The sequence below is a fragment of the Pseudorasbora parva genome, chromosome 10, assembly GCF_024679245.1.
Source record: "Pseudorasbora parva isolate DD20220531a chromosome 10, ASM2467924v1, whole genome shotgun sequence".
In the NCBI taxonomy this organism is placed as follows: Eukaryota; Metazoa; Chordata; class Actinopteri; order Cypriniformes; family Gobionidae; genus Pseudorasbora; species Pseudorasbora parva.
The window spans coordinates 237,501-262,500 of NC_090181.1; the positions used below are offsets into that span (position 1 = coordinate 237,501).

The 25,000-nt window shown below is 50.1% G+C and overlaps 1 protein-coding gene across 2 annotated transcripts in view; it reads right to left on the reverse strand.

Moving 5' to 3' along the window:
• The window catches only part of LOC137090841 (ribosome quality control complex subunit NEMF-like), a 36,480-nt gene that overhangs the window by 8,771 nt on the left and 2,709 nt on the right, over positions 1-25,000 (reverse strand). Inside the window, exons 7-26 of one of the 2 annotated variants that reach the window (XM_067454790.1) lie at positions 24,509-24,598; positions 24,248-24,321; positions 23,989-24,059; positions 23,824-23,899; positions 23,564-23,704; positions 21,709-21,917; positions 20,574-20,738; positions 20,076-20,139; positions 19,902-19,990; positions 9,839-9,942; positions 9,650-9,712; positions 9,040-9,152; positions 8,123-8,180; positions 7,986-8,044; positions 7,785-7,905; positions 5,002-5,074; positions 4,708-4,923; positions 4,452-4,494; positions 3,344-3,393; positions 3,128-3,254 (exon numbers count right to left, since the gene is read on the reverse strand). In XM_067454790.1, the coding sequence (XP_067310891.1) occupies positions 3,128-3,254; positions 3,344-3,393; positions 4,452-4,494; positions 4,708-4,923; positions 5,002-5,074; positions 7,785-7,905; positions 7,986-8,044; positions 8,123-8,180; positions 9,040-9,152; positions 9,650-9,712; positions 9,839-9,942; positions 19,902-19,990; positions 20,076-20,139; positions 20,574-20,738; positions 21,709-21,917; positions 23,564-23,704; positions 23,824-23,899; positions 23,989-24,059; positions 24,248-24,321; positions 24,509-24,598 (2,006 nt within the window). Of the gene's footprint in view, positions 1-3,127; positions 3,255-3,343; positions 3,394-4,451; positions 4,495-4,707; positions 5,075-7,784; positions 7,906-7,985; positions 8,045-8,122; positions 8,181-9,039; positions 9,153-9,649; positions 9,713-9,838; positions 9,943-19,901; positions 19,991-20,075; positions 20,140-20,573; positions 20,739-21,708; positions 21,918-23,563; positions 23,705-23,823; positions 23,900-23,988; positions 24,060-24,247; positions 24,322-24,508; positions 24,599-25,000 lie in introns of both variants that reach the window. The other variant, XM_067454789.1, reaches the window with a different exon arrangement.

Below are 25,000 nucleotides of genomic sequence, written 5' to 3' on the forward strand. Positions count from 1 at the left end.
TCATCCCACAGGACTGACTGAGCTCATCCCACAAGACTGAGACTGACCGAGCTCATCCCACAGGACTGACTGAGCTCATCCCACAGGACTGACTGAGCTCATCCCACAGGACTGACTGAGCTCATCCCACAGGACTGACTGAGCTCATCCCACAGGACTGAGACTGACCGAGCTCATCCCACAGGACTGACTGAGCTCATCCCACAGGACTGACTGAGCTCATCCCACAGGACTGAGACTGACCGAGCTCATCCCACAGGACTGACTGAGCTCATCCCACAGGACTGACTGAGCTCATCCCACAGGACTGAGACTGACTGAGCTCATCCCACAGGACTGAGCCTGACTGAGCTCATCCCACAGGACTGAGCCTGACTGAGCTCATCCCACAGGACTGAGACTGACTGAGCACATCCCACAGGACTGACTGAGCTCATCCCACAGGACTGAGCCTGACTGAGCTCATCCCACAGGACTGAGCATGACTGAGCTCATCCCACAGGACTGAGCCTGACTGAGCTCATCCCACAGGACTGAGCCTGACTGAGCTCATCCCACAGGACTGACCGAGCTCATCCCACAGGACTGAGCCTGACTGAGCTCATCCCACAGGACTGAGCCTGACTGAGCTCATCCCACAGGACTGACCGAGCTCATCCCACAGGACTGAGCCTGACTGAGCTCATCCCACAGGACTGAGCCTGACTGAGCTCATCCCACAGGACTGACCGAGCTCATCCCACAGGACTGACCGAGCTCATCCCACAGGACTGAGCCTGACTGAGCTCATCCCACAGGACTGAGACTGACCGAGCTCATCCCACAGGACTGACTGAGCTCATCCCACAGGACTGACTGAGCTCATCCCACAGGACTGAGACTGACTGAGCTCATCCCACAGGACTGAGCCTGACTGAGCTCATCCCACAGGACTGAGCCTGACTGAGCTCATCCCACAGGACTGAGACTGACTGAGCACATCCCACAGGACTGACTGAGCTCATCCCACAGGACTGAGCCTGACTGAGCTCATCCCACAGGACTGAGCATGACTGAGCTCATCCCACAGGACTGACTGAGCTCATCCCACAGGACTGAGCCTGACTGAGCTCATCCCACAGGACTGAGCCTGACTGAGCTCATCCCACAGGACTGACCGAGCTCATCCCACAGGACTGAGCCTGACTGAGCTCATCCCACAGGACTGAGCCTGACTGAGCTCATCCCACAGGACTGACCGAGCTCATCCCACAGGACTGAGCCTGACTGAGCTCATCCCACAGGACTGAGCCTGACTGAGCTCATCCCACAGGACTGACCGAGCTCATCCCACAGGACTGACCGAGCTCATCCCACAGGACTGAGCCTGACTGAGCTCATCCCACAGGACTGAGCCTGACTGAGCTCATCCCACAGGACTGAGCCTGACTGAGCTCATCCCACAGGACTGAGACTGACTGAGCTCATCCCACAGGACTGACTGAGCTCATCCCACAGGACTGAGCCTGACTGAGCTCATCCCACAGGACTGAGCCTGACTGAGCTCATCCCACAGGACTGAGCCTGACTGAGCTCATCCCACAGGACTGACCGAGCTCATCCCACAGGACTGACTGAGCTCATCCCACAGGACTGACCGAGCTCATCCCACAGGACTGACTGAGCTCATCCCACAGGACTGACCGAGCTCATCCCACAGGACTGACTGAGCTCATCCCACAGGACTGACCGAGCTCATCCCACAGGACTGACTGAGCTCATCCCACAGGACTGACTGAGCTCATCCCACAGGACTGACCGAGCTCATCCCACAGGACTGACCGAGCTCATCCCACAGGACTGACCGAGCTCATCCCACAGGACTGACCGAGCTCATCCCACAGGACTGACTGAGCTCATCCCACAGGACTGACTGAGCTCATCCCACAGGACTGAGCCTGACTGAGCTCATCCCACAGGACTGAGCCTGACTGAGCTCATCCCACAAGACTGAGACTGACTGAGCTCATCCCACAGGACTGACTGAGCTCATCCCACAGGACTGAGACTGACTGAGCTCATCCCACAGGACTGACTGAGCTCATCCCACAGGACTGACTGAGCTCATCCCACAGGACTGACTGAGCTCATCCCACAGGACTGAGACTGACTGAGCTCATCCCACAGGACTGAGACTGACTGAGCTCATCCCACAAGACTGAGACTGACTGAGCTCATCCCACAGGACTGAGACTGACTGAGCTCATCCCACAGGACTGACTGAGCTCATCCCACAGGACTGAGACTGACTGAGCTCATCCCACAGGACTGACTGAGCTCATCCCACAGGACTGAGACTGACTGAGCTCATCCCACAGGACTGACTGAGCTCATCCCACAGGACTGAGACTGACTGAGCTCATCCCACAGGACTGAGACTGACTGAGCTCATCCCACAGGACTGAGACTGACTGAGCTCATCCCACAGGACTGAGACTGACTGAGCTCATCCCACAAGACTGAGACTGACTGAGCTCATCCCACAAGACTGAGACTGACTGAGCTCATCCCACAGGACTGAGACTGACTGAGCTCATCCCACAGGACTGAGCCTGACTGAGCTCATCCCACAGGACTGACTGAGCTCATCCCACAGGACTGAGACTGACTGAGCTCATCCCACAGGACTGACTGAGCTCATCCCACAGGACTGAGACTGACTGAGCTCATCCCACAGGACTGACTGAGCTCATCCCACAGGACTGAGACTGACTGAGCTCATCCCACAGGACTGAGACTGACTGAGCTCATCCCACAGGACTGAGACTGACTGAGCTCATCCCACAGGACTGAGACTGACTGAGCTCATCCCACAAGACTGAGACTGACTGAGCTCATCCCACAAGACTGAGACTGACTGAGCTCATCCCACAGGACTGAGACTGACTGAGCTCATCCCACAGGACTGAGCCTGACTGAGCTCATCCCACAGGACTGAGACTGACTGAGCTCATCCCACAGGACTGACTGAGCTCATCCCACAGGACTGAGACTGACTGAGCTCATCCCACAGGACTGAGACTGACTGAGCTCATCCCACAGGACTGAGACTGACTGAGCTCATCCCACAGGACTGAGCTTGACTAACCTTCTGTCCTCTCTTCAGCGGCGGATTGGCTGCTCCGCTCCTGTTCTCTGGAACGCTGGGAGTCTCCGGCTCTCTGGTGTCCGGCTCCTCCGGCTCATCCCTGTCCTTCTGCTTCTTCTTCATATCCCTGATGACAGAGACAGGCTTCAGTTTAAGGGCTCAGGTGGCTTTAGGGTTAGGTTAGGTTAGGGTTAGGCCGTGTGTGTGCGCTCTCACCTGCGCTGTTTGGCCGTCAGGTGCTTCCTCCCATGAGCCTCTGCGCTCACCTGCGGGACAGACTCACTTTAGCTACACACACTGTTCAATAGGGGAGTCCAAATTAATGCTTTTATCGATGCATTGATGCCGACGAGGAGCCTGACTGGTTCAGTAATAGACCATACCCAGTTAGAATGTTACTGACGTCACATATATTATTTGTGCATGCTTTGAGCGGTGGCATACAGGCAGATGGAGGCGAGACGCACATGATTAAAATGCTCACACTACTTCAAAAGCTGACATCTGGGCACATCTCGGCTTTTAGAACAACCCGGGGAAGCACGACTTGGAGAACACACGCGCACACACAAGCGCTGTGTGTAAATCAAAACTATCTGATCTATCAAAACTATTTCATTTGCATTTGGGCACACAACTGCATCTCTGAGAAACGTATATAAATCCGCTCAGGTCACCGAAAACAAGAAATGAGCTGTGTTTTATTGATCATCAGCTGATTTCACAATCACAGATATGTCACACAATATGAGTGATTCAGTTTCTGCACTTCTAATGAAGACGAGTGTGTGTTGAGCACCTCCGACTTTCAGTTTAATTAGCAGTAGTTTGTGCCTTGGCTTAATGAAGAGATACTCTGTGGGCGATGAGCTGTCATATCTGGCTATAGCGTAACATATAGCCTATAGCACACTCTCATATGATTATTATTTTTTGCATTGTTTGGATGAGAAAAATTTACATATGTGGTTGTAACACCAGATGTGTTTAGACTTCAGCATTGACTGTAATGTGACCCAGACCACCTCCTGAAGGGGCTTTGAGTATTGTGTGTATTTGCTCTAAATGCTCCTGTTGTCTTCTGTGCCCAGACTTGAGTTTTGTTTGATATAAATAAGAAGCGTGTTTTCTTTGAGCAGGTCAAATTAACGCTTCAGTTCATATTACTGACTGACAGAATTGTATAAATGAGGATGCGGTGAACTGTCAATGCATCGCGATATCGAATTGAACCGAATCGATGCCATGATAATCGTAACCGAAGCGTGAGACCAGTGTAGGTTCAGACCCCTAAAGTTCAACACAACTGGAGTTAATCACACACCTGATGCTGATCGTTCTGCTTAAAGGCGTCGGTCTGAAGAGTCCTGCGGAGAAACAGACAGATAAACTCAAAACGATCGTCAAGAATACTGTTAAACGCAGATAAACTCCTGTGGTCAACTCATCTCTTCCGTGAGCACTTAAAGGCCCACTGAAATCAAAGATTTTTTAGCTTTTAGTATGACTATGTTAGACTACGTAAGTTATGAATAAGCTGGTGTGTTCCAAAACAATGACAAAATTTGCATTTAGGGGACCTGACGGGCTGCAGATGTGACAGTGAGATGCTGGTGTCTGGGAAGCTGATGTCTGCGCTCTCCTCCTCATCTTTAATCTCTGCGCTCTTCATCTGACTGGACTCCTCTTCTTCCTCCTCCTCTCTGATCTCTGCGCTCTTTATCTGACTGGACTCTTCTTCTTCCTCCTCTTCTCTGATCTCTGCGCTCTTCATCTGACTGGACTCCTCTTCTTCCTCCTCTTCTCTGATCTCTGCGCTTTCCTCTTCATCTCTGATGTCTGTATTCGCCGTCTGGCCAGACTCTTCCTCCTCTTCCTCTTCTCTGATCTCTGCGCTCTTCATCTGGCTGGACTCCTCTTCCTCTTCCTCGCTCCCGCTGTCGTCCCCTAAAACACAACACACCTGTGTGAACACCTGACGGGGGTTTCAGGAGAAGGAATGCACTGCAGAAAATGCATTTCTTGCTTAGTATTTTTGTCTTGTTTCTAGTCTAAGGGCGTTTTCACACCTGAAAGTCCGCACCAAGGTCCGAACCAAAGTTCCTGTTTTGATGCACTGTATCCATTTGGTTAGTTGTGGTTTGCTTTCACACTGCAGTTCTGCGAGCGCACTAAAGAACTTTACATGCTGCACTGGCGTCCTGTCGTCATCATCTATGTGGGCTGCATCTTAACATTGATTGGTTTGTTAGCAGACGTGCGTCTGACGTCAGTTTGTCATCAGTTCAGCGGCTAACTTTGACAGGAATGAATGAACAGACTCATATCGTTGTCAATACTGTTAATATTACGGCTTTACTCTCTGCAGCACCAACTATACTTGAGGCTAATCCACCAAATGAACGTCCTCGCTGGGCATTATCGGCGCTGACAGGAAAGGAGGAGAAGATAGGCATTTTAGCCAAACAATGTGTTTTGTTTTATAGTTATGTTTAAATATTATGTTATTTTTAAATTTCATCTAGACTATATTGATTATGAAACGTGCTCAGATGTGCAATATAGGCTGTCAAAGACATCGAGTCAGAAATGATTTTGACCACTTCATTAAGTTTTGTTTTGTAGAAAGCTTTGTATAAATTGTATCTTAATTTTAATAAATGTTTCATCGTTTGCCTGAATTTAATAAATAATATAGCAGACAAACCGTGTCGGAGCGATCATTTGCGTTGCACATGAACTGGAGCGGTCTCAGAAATAAACCAAAACTCAACATACAGGCTACTTCTCACAGACATTAGAAATATATACAGTATTGTTCAATGTGACTAACCAGAATAATCAAGGTTTTTCGTATATTTTTTTATTGCTACGTGGCAAACAAGTTACCAGTAGGTTCAGTAGATTGTCAGAAAACAAATGAGACCCAGCATTCATGATATGCACGCTCTTAAGGCTGTGCAATTGGGCAATTAGTTGAATTAGTTGAAAGGGGTGTGTTCAAAAAAATAGCAGTGTGGCATTCAATCACTGAGGTCATCAATTTTGTAAAGAAACAGGTGTGAATCAGGTGGCCCCTATTTAAGGATGAAGCCAACACTTGTTGAACATGCATTTGAAAGCTGAGGAAAATGGGTCGTTCAAGACATTGTTCAGAAGAACAGCGTACTTTGATTAAAAAGTTGATTAGAGAGGGGAAAACCTATAAAGAGGTGCAAAAAATGATAGGCTGTTCAGCTAAAATGATCTCCAATGCCTTAAAATGGAGAGCAAAACCAGAGAGACGTGGAAGAAAACGGAAGACAACCATCAAAATGGATAGAAGAATAACCAGAATGGCAAAGGCTCAGCCAATGATCACCTCCAGGATGATCAAAGACAGTCTGGAGTTACCTGTAAGTACTGTGACAGTTAGAAGACGTCTGTGTGAAGCTAATCTATTTTCAAGAATCCCCCGCAAAGTCCCTCTGTTAAAAAAAAGGCATGTGCAGAAGAGGTTACAATTTGCCAAAGAACACATCAACTGGCCTAAAGAGAAATGGAGGAACATTTTGTGGACTGATGAGAGTAAAATTGTTCTTTTTGGGTCCAAGGGCCACAGGCAGTTTGTGAGACGACCCCCAAACTCTGAATTCAAGCCACAGTACACAGTGAAGACAGTGAAGCATGGAGGTGCAAGCATCATGATATGGGCATGTTTCTCCCACTATGGTGTTGGGCCTATTTATCGCATACCAGGGATCATGGATCAGTTTGCATATGTTAAAATACTTGAAGAGGTCATGTTGCCCTATGCTGAAGAGGACATGCCCTTGAAACGGTTGTTTCAACAAGACAATGACCCAAAACACACTAGTAAACGGGCAAAGTCTTGGTTCCAAACCAACAAAATTAATGTTATGGAGTGGCCAGCCCAATCTCCAGACCTTAATCCAATTGAGAACTTGTGGGGTGATATCAAAAATGCTGTTTCTGAAGCAAAACCAAGAAATGGTTGAAAGTTGGTTGACTCCATGCCACACAGATGTCAAGCAGTTTTAAAAAACTGTGGTCATACAACTAAATATTAGTTTAGTGATTCACAGGATTGCTAAATCCCAGAAAAAAAAATGTTTGTACAAAATAGTTTTGAGTTTGTACAGTCAAAGGTAGACACTGCTATTTTTTTGAACACACCCCTTTCAACTAATTGCCCAATTGCACAGCCTTAAGAGCGTGCATATCATGAATGCTGGGTCTCATTTGTTTTCTGAGAATCTACTGAACCTACTGGTAACTTGTTTGCCACGTAGCAAGAAAAAATATACTAAAAACCTTGATTATTCTGGTTAGTCACATTGTACTGCTATCATTTTGAACAAGACTGTATACAGTCAAGGTATATATACATATAGTCAAGCAGAGCACGCTGTTCCCGCGAGCTGACTGAGCGGTTCTGTTTGAATTAAGATTATTTTTCTCACCCCATTGGCAGATTATTTATCTTATTTTGAGCAGAAACTCTCTTCATTTTGAGTTATTTTGTCCCAAAACAAGACAATAATTTTTACTTGTCTGGTAAATGTTTCTTAATGTAATTTTTTTTATATATTTAGACTAGAAACAAGACAAAAATACAATGCATTTTTTGCAGTGTGATGACCTCTATGAGCCACACCTAAGAGCTCGTCTCCTTCCTCCAGAAGGTCAGCGGTGCTGGACGCCACATCCTCCTCTTCCTCATCCAGACTCTTCATCTTCCTCTCTCCACGATGCCTAAAGATGCTCTGATCGTCCACCTGCGGTCACAGAGGAAGAGTCCAGGTTATGATCACATGACCACCGCTAACTCTCAGATCTGACCTCACTGCGCCTGTACCTTGAACAGAAACCCGAAGCCCATGATCAGATACGACGGAGGCAAAAAGTTCTTCTTCCCTGTGTGAAAGCAGCAGAACATGTTTAGTAATGTCCGTCTGATAATGAGCCTGACCTGCAGAGGAGCGTCTCACTGACCTCTGATCATGAAGCTGCCTGTGGTCAGATATTCTCCCGTCGGAGCCGTTTTGGACACCTGAGGGAATAAAGCACACGGTTCACATAAACATCTGGCAGAAATCATGTGTGTGTGTCAGTATATTGGACCCGTGCATTACTGTAGTTCTTAAAGTGACAGCGGCCTAATATAAGCCTCACTATATGCTTTATTCATACAGCGGCGAATCTGTCAGGATATTTGTCCTATTGTTTATTTTCTTCTATGCTGATGTTATCATTGCCTTTTGCAATAAAAAACATGATTCAATGAAAATAAGTGCATTTTCTTTACAAAGATGGACGTGTGATATAGTGCAGGAATATGATGTAGTATTGATTGTGTAAAAGATAAACATCTTCCACAGCATTTGTAGCAACTTCATTTTACATAATAACAATAATAATAGATATAACTGCAATCAGCAGTTATCTTAATATTACAGGTGCCCAGAAGTCACACTAGCCCTGAGCCCCTCATCCGCGATCAGAAGTCATGCTAGCCCTGAGCTCCTCATCCGCGATCAGATGTCATGCTAGCCCTGAGCTCCTCATCCGCGATCAGAAGTCACGCTAGCCCTGAGCCCCTCATCCGCGATCAGAAGTCACGCTAGCCCTGAGCCCCTCATCCGCGATCAGAAGTCACGCTAGCCCTGAGCCCCTCATCCGCGATCAGAAGTCACGCTAGCCCTGAGCCCCTCATCCGCGATCAGAAGTCATGCTAGCCCTGAGCTCCTCATCCGCGATCAGAAGTCACGCTAGCCCTGAGCCCCTCATCCGCGATCAGAAGTCACGCTAGCCCTGAGCTCCTCATCCGCGATCAGAAGTCACGCTAGCCCTGAGCTCCTCATCCGCGATCAGAAGTCAAGCTAGCCCTGAGCCGGAGTGAAGCCGCTCACCTGATGATGGTGGACCCACCAGGCGCTAGTCACCACCTTAGCGTCCCACGCCGCGCTGTAGCATACGGCCATCGTCCCGGCCTCGGTTAGCGTGCGCGGAGGAACCGGATCACCTGAGGACACAAACAGCGGTTAGAGCAGAAACACATCAAGGGCCAAAGGTCACGGGTTCACTTCCCAATCAATGCATGAACCAATCACATGTTGCCACTGTCACCTTTGGCTTGGCTTGCTCAGTTGGGGACACTAACATTATGATCAGAGTTATTCAACTAAATATACAAATAACATTAATGAATGAGGTCTTATTTAATTCTATAAACTATAATCCTGATCTGCCAACATTGTCTCTCTCTGATAAATTAAAATAAGCTGATAACATCACTGTTTACTCCAGAACGACTGTACAGCCAAATCTAATTCTGCTGCAGTATTGTCCTGTTTAACACTGAAGCTGCTCTGACACAATCGCCGTTGGAGAAGAGCGATAGAAATAAAGATGATTGATTGATTGATTGATTGATTGATTGATTGATTGATTGATTGATTGATTGATTGATTGATTGATTGATTGATTGATGAGCTCTTCGCAACTCCACACGATCCTCACCGGACGGGTTCTTGATCACACAGCTCGTGGCTCCGTGCAGATCCGCGTGAACGTAAACATCACCTGTGGTGAAACACAACGCGTCAGAGACAGAGAGCATCATGGGAAACTGACCCAGAGAGCATCATGGGAAACTGACCCAGAGAGCATCATGGGAAACTGACCCAGAGAGCATCATGGGAAACTGACCTGCTCTCAGGTAGCGCTTGACTATCATCTCGTTCTGCTGCTGGTCTCGGCCGGCGATAATCAGATAATTCTCAGAGCTGACGAACCACAGGAACTTCTCAAACCTGCCCAGAGAGGAGCTAGATTAGACACGCACACACACGCGCACACACACGCGCACACACACACACACACACACACAGTCACACACAGCCACACACAGCCACACACATACACACACACACAGCCACAGTCACACACAGCCACATTCACAGTCACACACAGTCACACACAGCCACAGTCACACACAGCCACAGTCAGTCACACACAGCCACAGTCAGTCACACACAGCCACAGTCACACACAGCCACAGTCACAGTCACACACAGCCACAGTCACACACAGCCACAGCCACAGTCACACACAGCCACAGTCACACACAGCCACAGTCACACACAGCCACAGTCACACACAGCCACAGTCACAGTCACACACAGCCACAGTCACACACAGCCACAGTCACACACAGTCACACACAGCCACAGTCGCACACAGCCACAGTCACACACAGCCACAGTCACACACAGCCACAGTCACACACAGCCACAGTCACACACAGTCACACACAGCCACAGTCACACACAGTCACACACAGCCACAGTCACACACAGCCACAGTCACACACAGTCACACACAGCCACAGTCACACACAGCCACAGTCACAGTCACACACAGCCACAGTCACAGTCACACACAGCCACAGTCACACACAGCCACAGTCACACACAGCCACAGTCACAGTCACACACAGCCACATCCACAGCCACAGCCACAGTCACAGCCACAGCCACAGCCACAGTCACACACAGCCACAGTCACAGTCACACACAGCCACAGTCACACACAGCCACAGTCACACACAGCCACAGTCACACACAGCCACAGTCACAGTCACACACAGCCACAGTCACAGTCACACACAGCCACAGTCACACACAGTCACACACAGCCACAGTCACACACAGTCACACACAGCCACAGTCACACACAGCCACAGTCGCACACAGCCACAGTCACACACAGCCACAGTCACACACAGCCACAGTCACACACAGCCACAGTCACACACAGCCACAGTCACACACAGCCACAGTCACACACAGTCACACACAGCCACAGTCACACACAGCCACAGTCACACACAGCCACAGCCACAGTCACAGTCACACACAGCCACAGTCACACACAGCCACAGTCACAGTCACACACAGCCACAGTCACACACAGCCACAGTCACAGTCACACACAGCCACAGTCACACACAGCCACAGTCACAGTCACACACAGCCACAGCCACACACAGCCACAGTCACAGTCACACACAGCCACAGTCACAGTCACACACAGCCACAGCCACACACAGCCACAGTCACAGTCACACACAGCCACAGCCACACACAGCCACAGTCACAGTCACACACAGCCACAGTCACAGTCACACACAGCCACAGCCACACACAGCCACAGCCACAGTCACACACAGCCACAGTCACACACAGCCACAGTCACACACAGCCACAGTCACACACAGCCACAGTCACACACAGTCACAGTCACACACAGCCACAGTCACACACAGCCACAGTCACACACAGCCACAGTCACACACAGCCACAGTCACACACAGCCACAGTCACAGTCACACACAGCCACAGTCACACACAGCCACAGTCACAGTCACACACAGCCACAGTCACACACAGCCACAGTCACAGTCACACACAGCCACAGTCACAGTCACACACAGCCACAGTCACACACAGCCACAGTCACACACAGCCACAGTCACAGTCACACACAGCCACATCCACAGCCACAGCCACAGTCACAGCCACAGCCACAGCCACAGTCACACACAGCCACAGTCACAGTCACACACAGCCACATCCACATCCACATCCACAGCCACAGCCACAGTCACAGTCACACACAGCCACAGCCACAATCAATCAATCAATCAATCAACTTTATTTATATAGCGCTTTTACAATCACGATTGTGTCAAAGCAGCTTCACAGTGTCAAACAGGGTAATATTGCGACAAAATTAGATTTGGCTGTACAGTCGTACTGGAGAAAACAGTGATGTTATCAGCTTATTTTAATTTATCATATAGCGACAATGTTGGCAGATCAGTATTATAGTTTATAGAATTAAATAAGACCTCATTCATAGATTTTATTTGTATAATAAGTTGAATAACTTTAATCATATTTTTAGTGTCCCCAACTGAGCAAGCCAAGCCAAAGGCGACAGTGGCAAGGAACCAAAACTCCATCAGGGCGTGATGGAGAAAAATAAACCTTGGGAGAAACCAGACTCAGTCGGGGTGCCAGTTCTCCTCTGGCCTATTAACACACCGTGTAAGATTATTACTCTGGCAACCTTACAGGTCGGAAATCATATTAGATCGGATTATTCAAAATTTTCAGGGTATCACGGAAGAGACAGATTTATTTAGGATGGGGCGTCAATTACACAAGAGTATGAATACATGAAAGATCGGAATTATTGCGCCGAAGACGGGTTTGAGCATGACGTGCCAGTGAGGCAAATTCAGAGGAGACACCATTTGACACGGCTCAGCAGACACTCCAGGATGCGTTGGTCATGTCCAGGCAGGTCCACCATCCGATCCGGACACGGCCCGCATCCGGGATAAACCTCGGGATAAACAGAGAGACTAACATTAGCGTAGATGCCACTCTTTTTATGATGTAACGAGTACATCAGGTGTTATGGGAAGTGTTCCCGGTTCCGGCTGACCTAGTTAATGCAGCCTAACAATCAGTCAATTGAATTGAATAATGAGAGTTAATAATGTTCTGTGTGTATGCCATAGTAAAGAGATGTGTTTTTAGTCTAGATTTAAACTGACAGAGTGTGTCTGCTTCCCGAACAATGCTAGGAAGACTGTTCCACAATTTAGGAGCTAAAAAGGAAAATGATCGACCGCCTGCAGTTGATTTAGATATTCTAGGTATGATCAACTGGCCAGAGTTTAGAGACCGCAATCGACGTGATGGGGTATAATGCGTTAAGAGCTCGCTTATGTACCGGGGAGCTAAACTATTTAGTGCTTTGTAAGTAATAAGCAAGATTTTAAAATCCACACATTTGGCCACAGCCACACACAGCCACAGTCACAGTCACACACAGCCACAGTCACACACAGCCACAGTCACAGTCACACACAGCCACAGTCACACACAGCCACAGTCACAGTCACACACAGCCACAGTCACAGTCACACACAGCCACAGTCACACACAGCCACATCCACATCCACAGCCACAGTCACAGTCACACACAGCCACATCCACAGCCACAGTCACAGTCACACACAGCCACATCCACAGCCACATCCACAGCCACAGTCACACACAGTCACACACAGCCACAGTCACACAAACAGCCACAGCCACAGTCACACACAGCCACAGTCACACAAACAGCCACAGCCACAGTCACACAAACAGCCACAGCCACAGTCACACACAGCCACAGTCACACAAACAGCCACAGCCACAGTCACACAAACAGCCACAGCCACAGTCACACACAGCCACAGCCACAGTCACACACAGTCACAGTCACACACAGCCACAGCCACAGTCACACACAGCCACAGTCACACACAGCCACAGTCACACACACAGCCACAGTCACAGTCACACACAGTCACGGTCACAGCCACAGCCACAGTCACACACAGCCACAGTCACACACAGTCACAGTCACACACAGCCACAGTCACACACAGCCACAGTCACACACAGTCACACACAGCCACAGTCACACACAGCCACAGTCACAGTCACAGCCACAGCCACAGTCACACACAGTCACAGTCACACACAGCCACAGTCACACACAGCCACAGTCACACACAGCCACAGTCACAGTCACAGCCACAGCCACAGTCACACACAGTCACAGTCACAGCCACAGCCACAGTCACACACAGTCACAGTCACACACAGCCACAGTCACAGTCACACACAGTCACAGTCACACACAGTCACGGTCACACACAGTCACGGTCACAGCCACAGTCACACAAACAGCCAGAGTCACACACAGTCACATTTACATTTAATCATTTAGCAGACGCTTTTATCCAAAGCGACTTACAAAAAAAGGGTAGAGCAATAGAAGCAACGAAACAAACAAGGCCAACAACCTGTAAGAGCTGTAAGAAATCTCAATTAATTAGCAGAGTACACAACTGTTTTTTTTTTTGTTTTTTGTTTTTAAGCCAGCTACAACAAATACTCACGTACGGAAAATACAGACCACTGGATTTTGGTAGCTATGATAACTATGTAACATACCCGCCTGAAGGCACAAATCCGGATGAGAGACGTAGATATGATCAGTAAGTGCTATTCTGTATTGGTCAAGTGCAATAGGAAAAGTGCAATTGGAAAAGATGTGTCTTAAGATGTTTTTTAAGAATGGCTACAGACTCGGCAGCACGAATTGAGATCGGCAGGTCATTCCACCAGGTGGGAACGGTCCAGGAAAATGTCCGTGAGAGCGATTTCATGCCTCTTTGGGAAGGAACCACGAGGCGCCGCTCATTCGCAGACCGCAAGCTTCTGGAGGGTGTGTAAGTCTGAACAATTGAGTTTAGGTATATTGGTGCAGAGCCAGTGGTTGTTTTGTAGGCGAGAACTAGTGCCTTGAATTTGATGCGAGCAGCCATTGGCAACCAGTGTAGTTTGATGAAGAGAGGCGTAACATGCGCTCTCTTCGGCTCATTAAAGACCACTCTCGCCGCTGCATTCTGGATCAGCTGCAAGGGTTTGATAGTGCATGCTGGAAGCCCAGCCAGAAGAGCATTACAATAATCCAGTCTGGAGAGAACAAGAGCTTGAACCAGGAGTTGTGCAGCCTGTTCTGATAGGAAGGGTCTAATCTTTCTAATGTTGTATTAAGCAAATCTGCAGGACCGGGCTGTTGCAGTAATGTGGTCAGTGAAGTTTAACTGGTCATCAATCACAACTCCAAGGTTCCTGGCTGTCCTTGATGGAGTTATGGTCGATGAACCAAGTTGAATGGAGAAATTTTGATGAAGTGCTGGGTTGGTTGAGAAAACAAGTAATTCTGTCTTTGCAAGATTGAGTTTAAGATGATGCTCTTTCATCCAGTCAGAAATGTCTGTCAGACAGGCAGCGATACGAACACTGACTGTAGGATCATCTGGTTGAAATGAGAAGTAGAGTTGAGTGTCATCCGCATAGCAGTGATAGGAGAAGCCGTGTTTCTGAATGACAGAACCTAATGATGACATGTAGATGGAGAAGAGAAGTGGTCCAAGGACTGAGCCCTGGGGAACCCCAGTAGCTAGATGATGTGACTTAGACACTACACCTCTCCATGACACCCTGTAGGACCTACCAGAGAGGTAAGACCTGAACCACTGGAGAGCAGATCCTGAGATACCCATCGTCTTAAGTGTTGACAGGAGGATCTGGTGGTTAACTGTGTCAAAAGCAGCAGACAGATCCAGCAGAATGAGCACTGAGGACACAGTCACAGTCACACACAGCCACAGTCAGTCACACACAGCCACAGTCACACACAGCCACAGTCACACACAGCCACAGTCACACACAGCCACAGTCACACACAGTCACACACAGCCACAGTCACACACAGTCACACACAGCCACAGTCACAGTCACACACAGCCACAGTCACACACAGCCACAGTCACACAAACAGCCAGAGTCACACACAGCCACAGTCACACACAGCCACAGTCACACACAGCCACAGTCACACACAGCCACAGTCACAGTCACAGTCACATACAGCCACAGTCACACACAGTCACAGTCACACACAGCCACAGTCACACACAGCCAAAGTCACAGTCACACACAGCCACAGTCACAGTCACACACAGCCACAGTCACACACAGCCACAGTCACAGTCACACACAGCCACAGTCACAGTCACACACAGCCACAGTCACAGTCACACACAGCCACAGTCACACACAGCCACAGTCACACAAACAGCCAGAGTCACACACAGCCACAGTCACACACAGCCACAGTCACACACAGCCACAGTCACAGTCACAGTCACATACAGCCACAGTCACACACAGTCACAGTCACACACAGCCACAGTCACACACAGCCAAAGTCACAGTCACACACAGCCACAGTCACAGTCACACACAGCCACAGTCACACACAGCCACAGTCACAGTCACACACAGCCACAGTCACAGTCACACACAGCCACAGTCACAGTCACACACAGCCACAGTCACAGTCACACACAGCCACAGTCACAGTCACACACAGCCACAGTCACAGTCACACACAGCCACAGTCACGTCACACAAACAGCCAGAGTCACACACAGCCACAGTCACAGTCACACACAGCCACAGTCACACACAGCCACAGTCACAGTCACACACAGCCACAGTCACGTCACACAAACAGCCAGAGTCACACACAGCCACAGTCACAGTCACACACAGCCACAGTCACACACAGCCACAGTCACAGTCACACACAGCCACAGTCACGTCACACAAACAGCCAGAGTCACACACAGCCACAGTCACAGTCACACACAGCCACAGTCACACACAGCCACAGCCACAGTCACACTCAGCCACAGTCACACACAGCCACAGCCACAGTTACACACAGCCACAGTCAGTCACACAAACAGCCAGTCACACACAGCCAGTCACACACAGCCACAGTCACACACAGCCACAGTCACACACAGCCACAGTCAAGGTCACAGCCACAGTCACACACAGCCACAGTCACACACAGCCACAGTCACACACAGTCACAGCCACAGTCACACACAGCCACACACAGCCACAGTCACAGTCACACACAGCCAGAGTCACACACAGTCACAGTCACACACAGCCACAGTCACACACAGCCACAGTCACAGTCACAAACAGCCACAGTCACACACAGCCACAGTCACAGTCACACACAGCCACAGTCACACACAGCCACAGTCACACACAGCCACAGCCACAGCCACACACAGCCACAGTCACAGTCACACACAGCCACAGTCACACACAGCCACAGCCACACACAGCCACAGTCACAGTCACACACAGCCACAGTCACACACAGCCACAGCCACAGTCAGTCACACACAGCCACAGTCACAGTCACACACAGCCACAGTCACAAACAGCCACAGTCACACACAGCCACAGTCACACACAGCCACAGTCACACACAGCCACAGTCACACACAGTCACAGTCACAAACAGCCACAGTCACAGTCACACACAGCCACAGTCACAGTCACACACAGCCACAGTCACAAATAGCCACAGTCACACACAGCCACAGTCACAGTCACACACAGCCACAGTCACACACAGCCACAGCCACACACAGCCACAGTCAGTCACACACAGCCACAGTCACACACAGCCACAGTCACAGTCACACACAGCCACAGTCACAGTCACACACAGCCACAGTCACAGTCACACACAGCCACAGTCACACACAGCCACAGTCACAGTCACACACAGCCAGTCACACACAGCCACAGTCACACACAGTCACAGTCACACACAGCCACAGTCACACACAGCCACAGTCACACACAGCCACAGTCACAGTCACACACAGCCACAGTCACAGTCACACACAGCCAGTCACACACAGCCACAGTCACACACAGCCACAGTCACAGTCACAGTCACACACAGCCACAGTCAGTCACACACAGCCACAGTCACACACAGCCACAGTCACACACAGCCACAGTCACACACAGCCACAGTCACACACAGCCACAGTCACAGTCACACACAGTCACAGTCACACACAGCCACAGTCACACACAGCCACAGTCAGTCACACAAACAGCCAGTCACACACAGCCACAGTCACAGTCACACACAGCCACAGTCACAGTCACACACAGCCACAGTCAGTCACACACAGCCACAGTCACAGTCACACAAACAGCCAGAGTCACACACAGCCACAGTCACAGTCACACACAGCCACAGTCACAGCCACAGTCACAGTCACACAAACAGCCAGAGTCACACACAGCCACAGTCACAGCCACAGTCACAGTCACACACAGCCACAGTCACAGTCACACACAGCCACAGTCACAGTCACACACAGCCACAGTCACACACAGTCACACAAAGCCACAGTCACACACAGTCACACACAGTCACACACAGCCACAGTCCCACACAGCCACAGTCACAGTCACACACAGCCACAGTCACACACAGCCACAGTCACACACAGCCACAGTCACAGTCACACACAGCCAGAGTCACACACAGTCACAGTCACACACAGCCACAGTCACAGTCACACACAGCCACAGTCACAGTCACACACAGCCACAGTCACAGTCACACACAGCCACAGTCACAGTCACACACAGTCACGGTCACACACAGCCACAGTCACACACAGCCACAGTCACACACAGCCACAGTCACACAAACAGCTACAGTCACAGTCACACACAGCCATAGTCACACACAGCCAGTCACACACAGTCACAGTCACACAAAGCCACAGTCACACACAGCCACAGTCACAGTCACACACAGTCACACACAGCCACAGTCACACACAGCCACAGTCACAGTCACACACAGCCACAGTCACAGTCACACACAGCCACAGTCACAGTCACACACAGCCACAGTCACACACAGCCACAGTCACACACAGCCACAGTCACACACAGCCACAGTCACAGTCACACACAGCCACAGTCACAGTCACACACAGCCACAGCCACAGTCACACACAGCCACAGTCACAGTCACACACAGCCAGTCACACACAGTCACAGTCACACACAGCCACAGTCACACACAGTCACACACAGTCACACACAGCCACAGTCCCACACAGCCACAGTCACAGTCACACACAGTCACAGTCACACACAGCCACAGTCACACACAGCCACAGTCACACACAGCCACAGTCACAGTCACACACAGCCACAGTCACAGTCACACACAGCCACAGTCACACACAGTCACAGTCACACACAGCCACAGTCACACACAGCCACAGTCACAGTCACAGTCACAGTCACACACAGCCACAGTCACACACAGTCACAGTCACACACAGCCACAGTCACACACAGCCACAGTCACACACAGTCACACACAGCCACAGTCACAGCCACAGTCACACAAACAGCTACAGTCACAGTTACACACAGCCATAGTCACACACAGCCAGTCACACACAGTCACAGTCACACAAAGCCACAGTCACACACAGCCACAGTCACACACAGCCACAGTCACAGTCACACACAGCCACAGTCACAGTCACACACAGCCACAGTCACAGTCACACACAGCCACAGTCACAGTCACACACAGCCACAGTCACACACAGCCACAGTCACAGTCACACACAGCCACAGTCACAGTCACACACAGCCACAGTCACAGTCACACACAGCCACAGTCACAGTCACACACAGTCACAGTCACAGTCACACACAGCCACAGTCACAGTCACACACAGCCACAGTCACAGTCACACACAGCCACAGTCACAGTCACACACAGCCACAGTCACACACAGCCACAGTCACAGTCACACACAGCCACAGTCACAGTCACACACAGCCACAGTCACAGTCACACACAGCCACAGTCACAGTCACACACAGCCACAGTCACAGTCACACACAGCCACAGTCACAGTCACACACAGCCACAGTCACAGTCACACACAGCCACAGTCACAGTCACACACAGCCACAGTCACAGTCACACACAGCCAGTCACAGTCACACACAGTCACAGTCACACACAGCCACAGTCACACACAGTCACAGTCACACACAGCCACAATCACACACAGCCACACAGTCACACTCACACACAGCCACAGTCACACACAGCCACACAGTCACACTCACACACAGCCACAGTCACACACAGCCACAGTCACACACACACAGGTCTTTGTACGGACAGATGTTGGCTTTACCAGTAGACCTTCCTGGCCTTCTGAATGCTGGTGACCGTCTGCACTTCTTTCAGAGTCTGTTTGGTCTTTTTCTCAGCAGATTTGAAGGCCTTGAATGGAGACAAACACACACATTTAACAATCCTACTGCCGATCACACACACACACACACACACACGTGGCAGTGCGGCTTACCTTCTGTGCCGCCTCAACGGTCTTCTGCTCTTTCCTGGCCGCAGTTCTCTTGCTGTCGTAATACCTGTGGCGAGAGTGTGTGTGAGAGTGTGTGTGTGTGTGTGTGTTGTGTGAGAGTGTGTGTGAGAGAAAGTGTGTGTGAGAGAGAGAGTGTGTGTGTGAGAGTGAGTGTAAGAGTGTGTGTGTGTGTGTGTGTGTGTGTGAGAGTGTGTGTGTGTGTGTGTTTGAGAGAGAGTGTGTGTGAGAGAAAGTGTGTGTGTGAGAAAGTGTGTGTGTGAGAGAGAGAGTGTGTGTGAGAGTGAGTGTAAGAGTGTGTGTGTGTGAGAGAGAGTGTGTGTGAGAGAGAGTGTGTAAGAGAGAGAGTGTGTAAGAGAGAGAGTGTGTAAGAGAGAGAGAGAGAGAGAGAGAGAGAGAGAGAATGAGTGTGAGTGTGTGTGCGCGTGTGTGTGAGCGTATGTGTGTGTGTGTGTGTGTGTGTGTGTTGTTCAGTGTACTCACTTCTTTGCATTAGCGTAGGCCGAGAGGTTCAGATCCACGTCCACTAGAACAGGCTTGTCCTTCTCCAGCTTCGGCCCTTTATCTCGACTCTTCTTCTTCCCCTTCGGTTGCTCCGGCCGCTCTGGCTCTTCAGCCACTCTGTCCTCTGGAGCAACATACGGGTTCCTGAAAGGGAAGGGTCAGAGGTCATGACCCCGGGTCAGGCACAGTGACCTGCGAGCGAGCCTGAGGTCATGACCCCGGGTCAGGCTGGTGACCTGCGAGCGGGCCAGAGGTCGTGACCCCGGGTCAGGCTTGTGACCTGCAAGCGAGCCTGAGGTCGTGACCCCGGGTCAGGCGCAGTGACCTGCGAGCGAGCCTGAGGTTGTGACCCCGGGTCAGGCGCGGTTACCTGTGAGCCTCACCTGAGGTCGTGACCCCGGGTCAGGAGGGTGACCTGTGAGCCTCACCTGAGGTCGTGACACCGGGTCAGGCGTGGTTACCTGTGAGCCTCACCTGAGGTCGTGACCCCGGGTCAGGAGGGTGACCTGTGAGCCTCACCTGAGGTCGTGACACCGGGTCAGGCGCGGTGACCTGTGAGCCTCACCTGAGGTCGTGACACCGGGTCAGGCGCGGTGACCTGTGAGCCTCATCTGAGGTCGTGACCCCGGGTCAGGAGGGTGACCTGTGAGCCTCACCTGAGGTCGTGACCCCGGGTCAGGTGTGGTGACCTGTGAGCCTCATCTGAGGTCATGACCCCGGGTCAGGCGCGGTGACCTGTGAGCCTCACCTGAGGTCGTGACCCCGGGTCAGGTGCGGTGACCTGTGAGCCTCATCTGAGGTCATGACCCCGGGTCAGGCGCGGTGACCTGTGAGCCTCATCTGAGGTCATGACCCCGGGTCAGGCGCGGTGACCTGTGAGCCTCATCTGAGGTCGTGACCCCGGGTCAGGAGGGTGACCTGTGAGCCTCACCTGAGGTCGTGACCCCGGGTCAGGTGCGGTGACCTGTGAGCCTCATCTGAGGTCATGACCCCGGGTCAGGTGCGGTGACCTGTGAGCCTCACCTGAGGTCGTGACCCCGGGTCAGGCGTGGTGACCTGTGAGCCTCGCCTGAGGTCGTGACCCCAGGTCAGGGGGGTGACCTGTGACCCTCACCTGAGCAGCATGGTGATGTGATTGGTCTGCAGCTTGAGCTCTTTGATGGCACAGGCCACAGGGTCTCCGGCCGCTTGAGCCTCCTTCACGATCTGCCCGATCTCCGCCCAGTCCACCTGATTGGCCAGAGCACTCCGCACCACCTGCAGCGCTCGCTCCACCACCGGCAGGTTCATCTCCACCAGCTCGCCCTTCAGCCGCTCCACCTCCTGCCGAACACGCGCACACACACACACACACACACACACACACACACACACACACACACACACACACACACACACACACACAACAGAAGATTAAAGCAATAAACTGAAGGAAACTCCTCAATATGATCTCTAACTGTGAATGAGTCGTCTGAGTGCCTCTAATACAGTTTCCATCAGATCACTTTTTAATTCATTGTATAAAAAATTATGAGAGAAGCAATGTGAAGTTAGCATGCCCGTAACTCCAGAAGTATTAAAGAGACATTAAAGGGTTAGTTCAGACAAAAATGAGATGTCTGTCATTAACTCGTCTCCCTAATGTCGCTCCACACCCGTAAGCAGGGGCGGAGCCAGACGATGTAAACATTCGGGGCTTAGGGGGGGGGTCCGGGGGCATACTCCCCCGGGGAGATGTTTTTCCCATTTACATCAGCTAAGTGCACTATTTTTCAGGCTGTTTGAGATAATAAAATGCCTAAAAATCTATATACTATCTGGGAAAATAAGTTACTCAGTAAAAAAAAAAAATAATATTCAGCCAGTAGAGCCTACAGCCTGTCTGGTATTTAACTTTTCTCCAGCTGTAGTGAATCCAAAACACCAAACATGTTAAGGATGACTCATTTTAACCCCTGGCAAAAAAAAACGGCAACCATTATCTGACTATTTTTAAGTTAGTCCGCATAAATTGGAATTTGGTGTAAACATCATTATTAATCTTTAGAGTTCAGTTTGGTTTACTTTGTGCTTAGCTGACAAATTTGCTACATCAGAATCCATGACCAATCAGATGTTGTTTTCGGCTGCAAACTTTCGCGGTTGGTTAGTTCTACAAAGGAAATGCCCATATTTGGATTAGACAGCGCTGTGTGTGTGACTGAGAGCTTTATAATGATACCAGGCATGACATGTTTCTGTGAATGGAGACGGCACAGGAGCTCGCGGTAGAGTAACTTTGGATGATTTCAGGTAGAAATCTAAAGGCACAAGGTGATAAAATATAATGAAATAATATGGTCGGTGAGGTTTAGTGTTCCTTTAATAAAAAATGTGTAGTGTCCATGTTAACTAGTTAACTACGACGCCGGTGAATTACAAAAGCCCGCCATTCCCTGATGACAACGACGAAGAAGAAGCTGTATATTCTTCTTCGTTAGTTTTTATTGGCAGTTGGCATTGGCAAACAAGCTGAGTGATGTGCGACAGTCTATGTGTGCGACGCATGGCCGACTGCCCCACACACACACGCGGTAAAGGAGCTTTTGTTTCATTTTTTGCCGCTCCAGTCTGAAAGACTGAGAGGAAATGAAACAAAATTATTATTATTTTTTTTTTACTAAAAGATTCGGGGCTTAAGCCCCATTAGCCACCCCCCCGCTCCGCCCCTGCCCGTAAGACCTCCGTTCATCTTCACACACACTTTAAGATATTTTATATTTAGTCCGAGAGCGTATGCAAGTGTATGCACACTATACTGTCCATGTCCAGAAAGGGAATAAAAACATCATCACAGTAGTCCATATGAGACATCAGGGGGTTAATTAGAGTCTCTTGAAGATGCTTGATGTTTTTATTCCCATGGTGTGTGTGCGTGCGTGCGTGCGTGCGCGTGCGTGTGTGTGTGTGTGTGTGTGTGTGAGACTCGCCTGCGCCTGATGAAGAGCCTCCAGCCGCTGCTCGTGGTCTCTCCTGACGTTCTCCAGCTTCTTCAGCGCGTGCTTCTCCTGCTGCAGCGCCTTCATGTCCAGCTTCTGGCTCTCCATCTGAGAGAAGAACTCGTCCACCGCCTGTGGACACACACACACACACACACACACACACACACACACACACACCAGTCAAGACTGAAACCAGTGTAAGTGTGTGAGACAGAAGATCAGTTCTAAAGGCAGACTCCAGTGCTAACCTTGTTAAAAGACTCGAACTCGACGTAGCGGCTCTGCCTGTGCTGACACAAGAGGAACGGATGGAACTCTTCATACCTGAGCAACAGAGCAGCGGTTAAAATAAGCTGAAAACATTATTATTCTCTGCAGAACGACTGCACATAGAAGACACATGAGGATCATACGTGAGCAGCTCTTCCTCAGCTCTGTCCGCACATAAGCTCGGCTTCTTCTCACTCTTCTGGATGATGTAGCCCTTAGAGTGGACACACACACACACACAAACACACACACACACAGATTAGAGAACATCAGGTACTCACACATCTCTCTCTCACTCTCACACACACACACACACACACACACACACACACACACACACACACACACACACACACACACACACACACACACACACACACACACACACACACACACACTCACCCTTCCACTGAAGACTGCTGTTCTCTCCATGTATTCTTCAGCCATCTGCAGCGCCTCCAGGACTTTAAGACTCCCTGCACAGGACAGTATGACGTGTGTGTGAGTGTGTGTGTGAGTGTGTGTGTGTGTGTGTGAGAGAGTGTATGTGAGAGTGTGTGTGTGAAGTGTGTGTGAGTGTGTGAGAGTGTGTGTGTGATGTTTGACTGGGGTTCCCATGGCAGACCATAAACACCCACAGCCAGTCACACGGTTCACTCTTACCTTGAGCCACATCAAACTGACCATCGACTCTACAGAGACCCGGCAAACCCACGGCCATCAGACAGTGTTCAATGAGCGAGCCGCCGTACGCTGCACACACACACACACACACACACACACAATCATCATCATCATCATCAGAGTGTGAGTGTCAGTAAGTGAGTGTTTGTGTGTGAGTGGGTCTGAGTGAGTGTGTGTGTGTGTGTGTGTGTGAGAGAGAGAGTGTGATTGAGTGAGTGTGTGTGAAAGTGTGTGAGTGAGTGAGTGTGTGAGTGAGTGAGTGAGTGAGTGAGTGAGTGAGTGAGTGAGTGAGTGAGTGAGTGAGTGAGTGAGTGAGTGAGTGAGTGAGTGAGTGAGTGTGTGAGTGAGTGAGTGTGTGAGTGAGTGAGTGAGTGTGTGAGTGAGTGAGTGTCAGTGAGTGAGTGAGTGAGTGAGTGAGTGAGTGAGTGTGTGAGTGAGTGAGTGTGTGAGTGAGTGAGTGTGTGAGTGAGT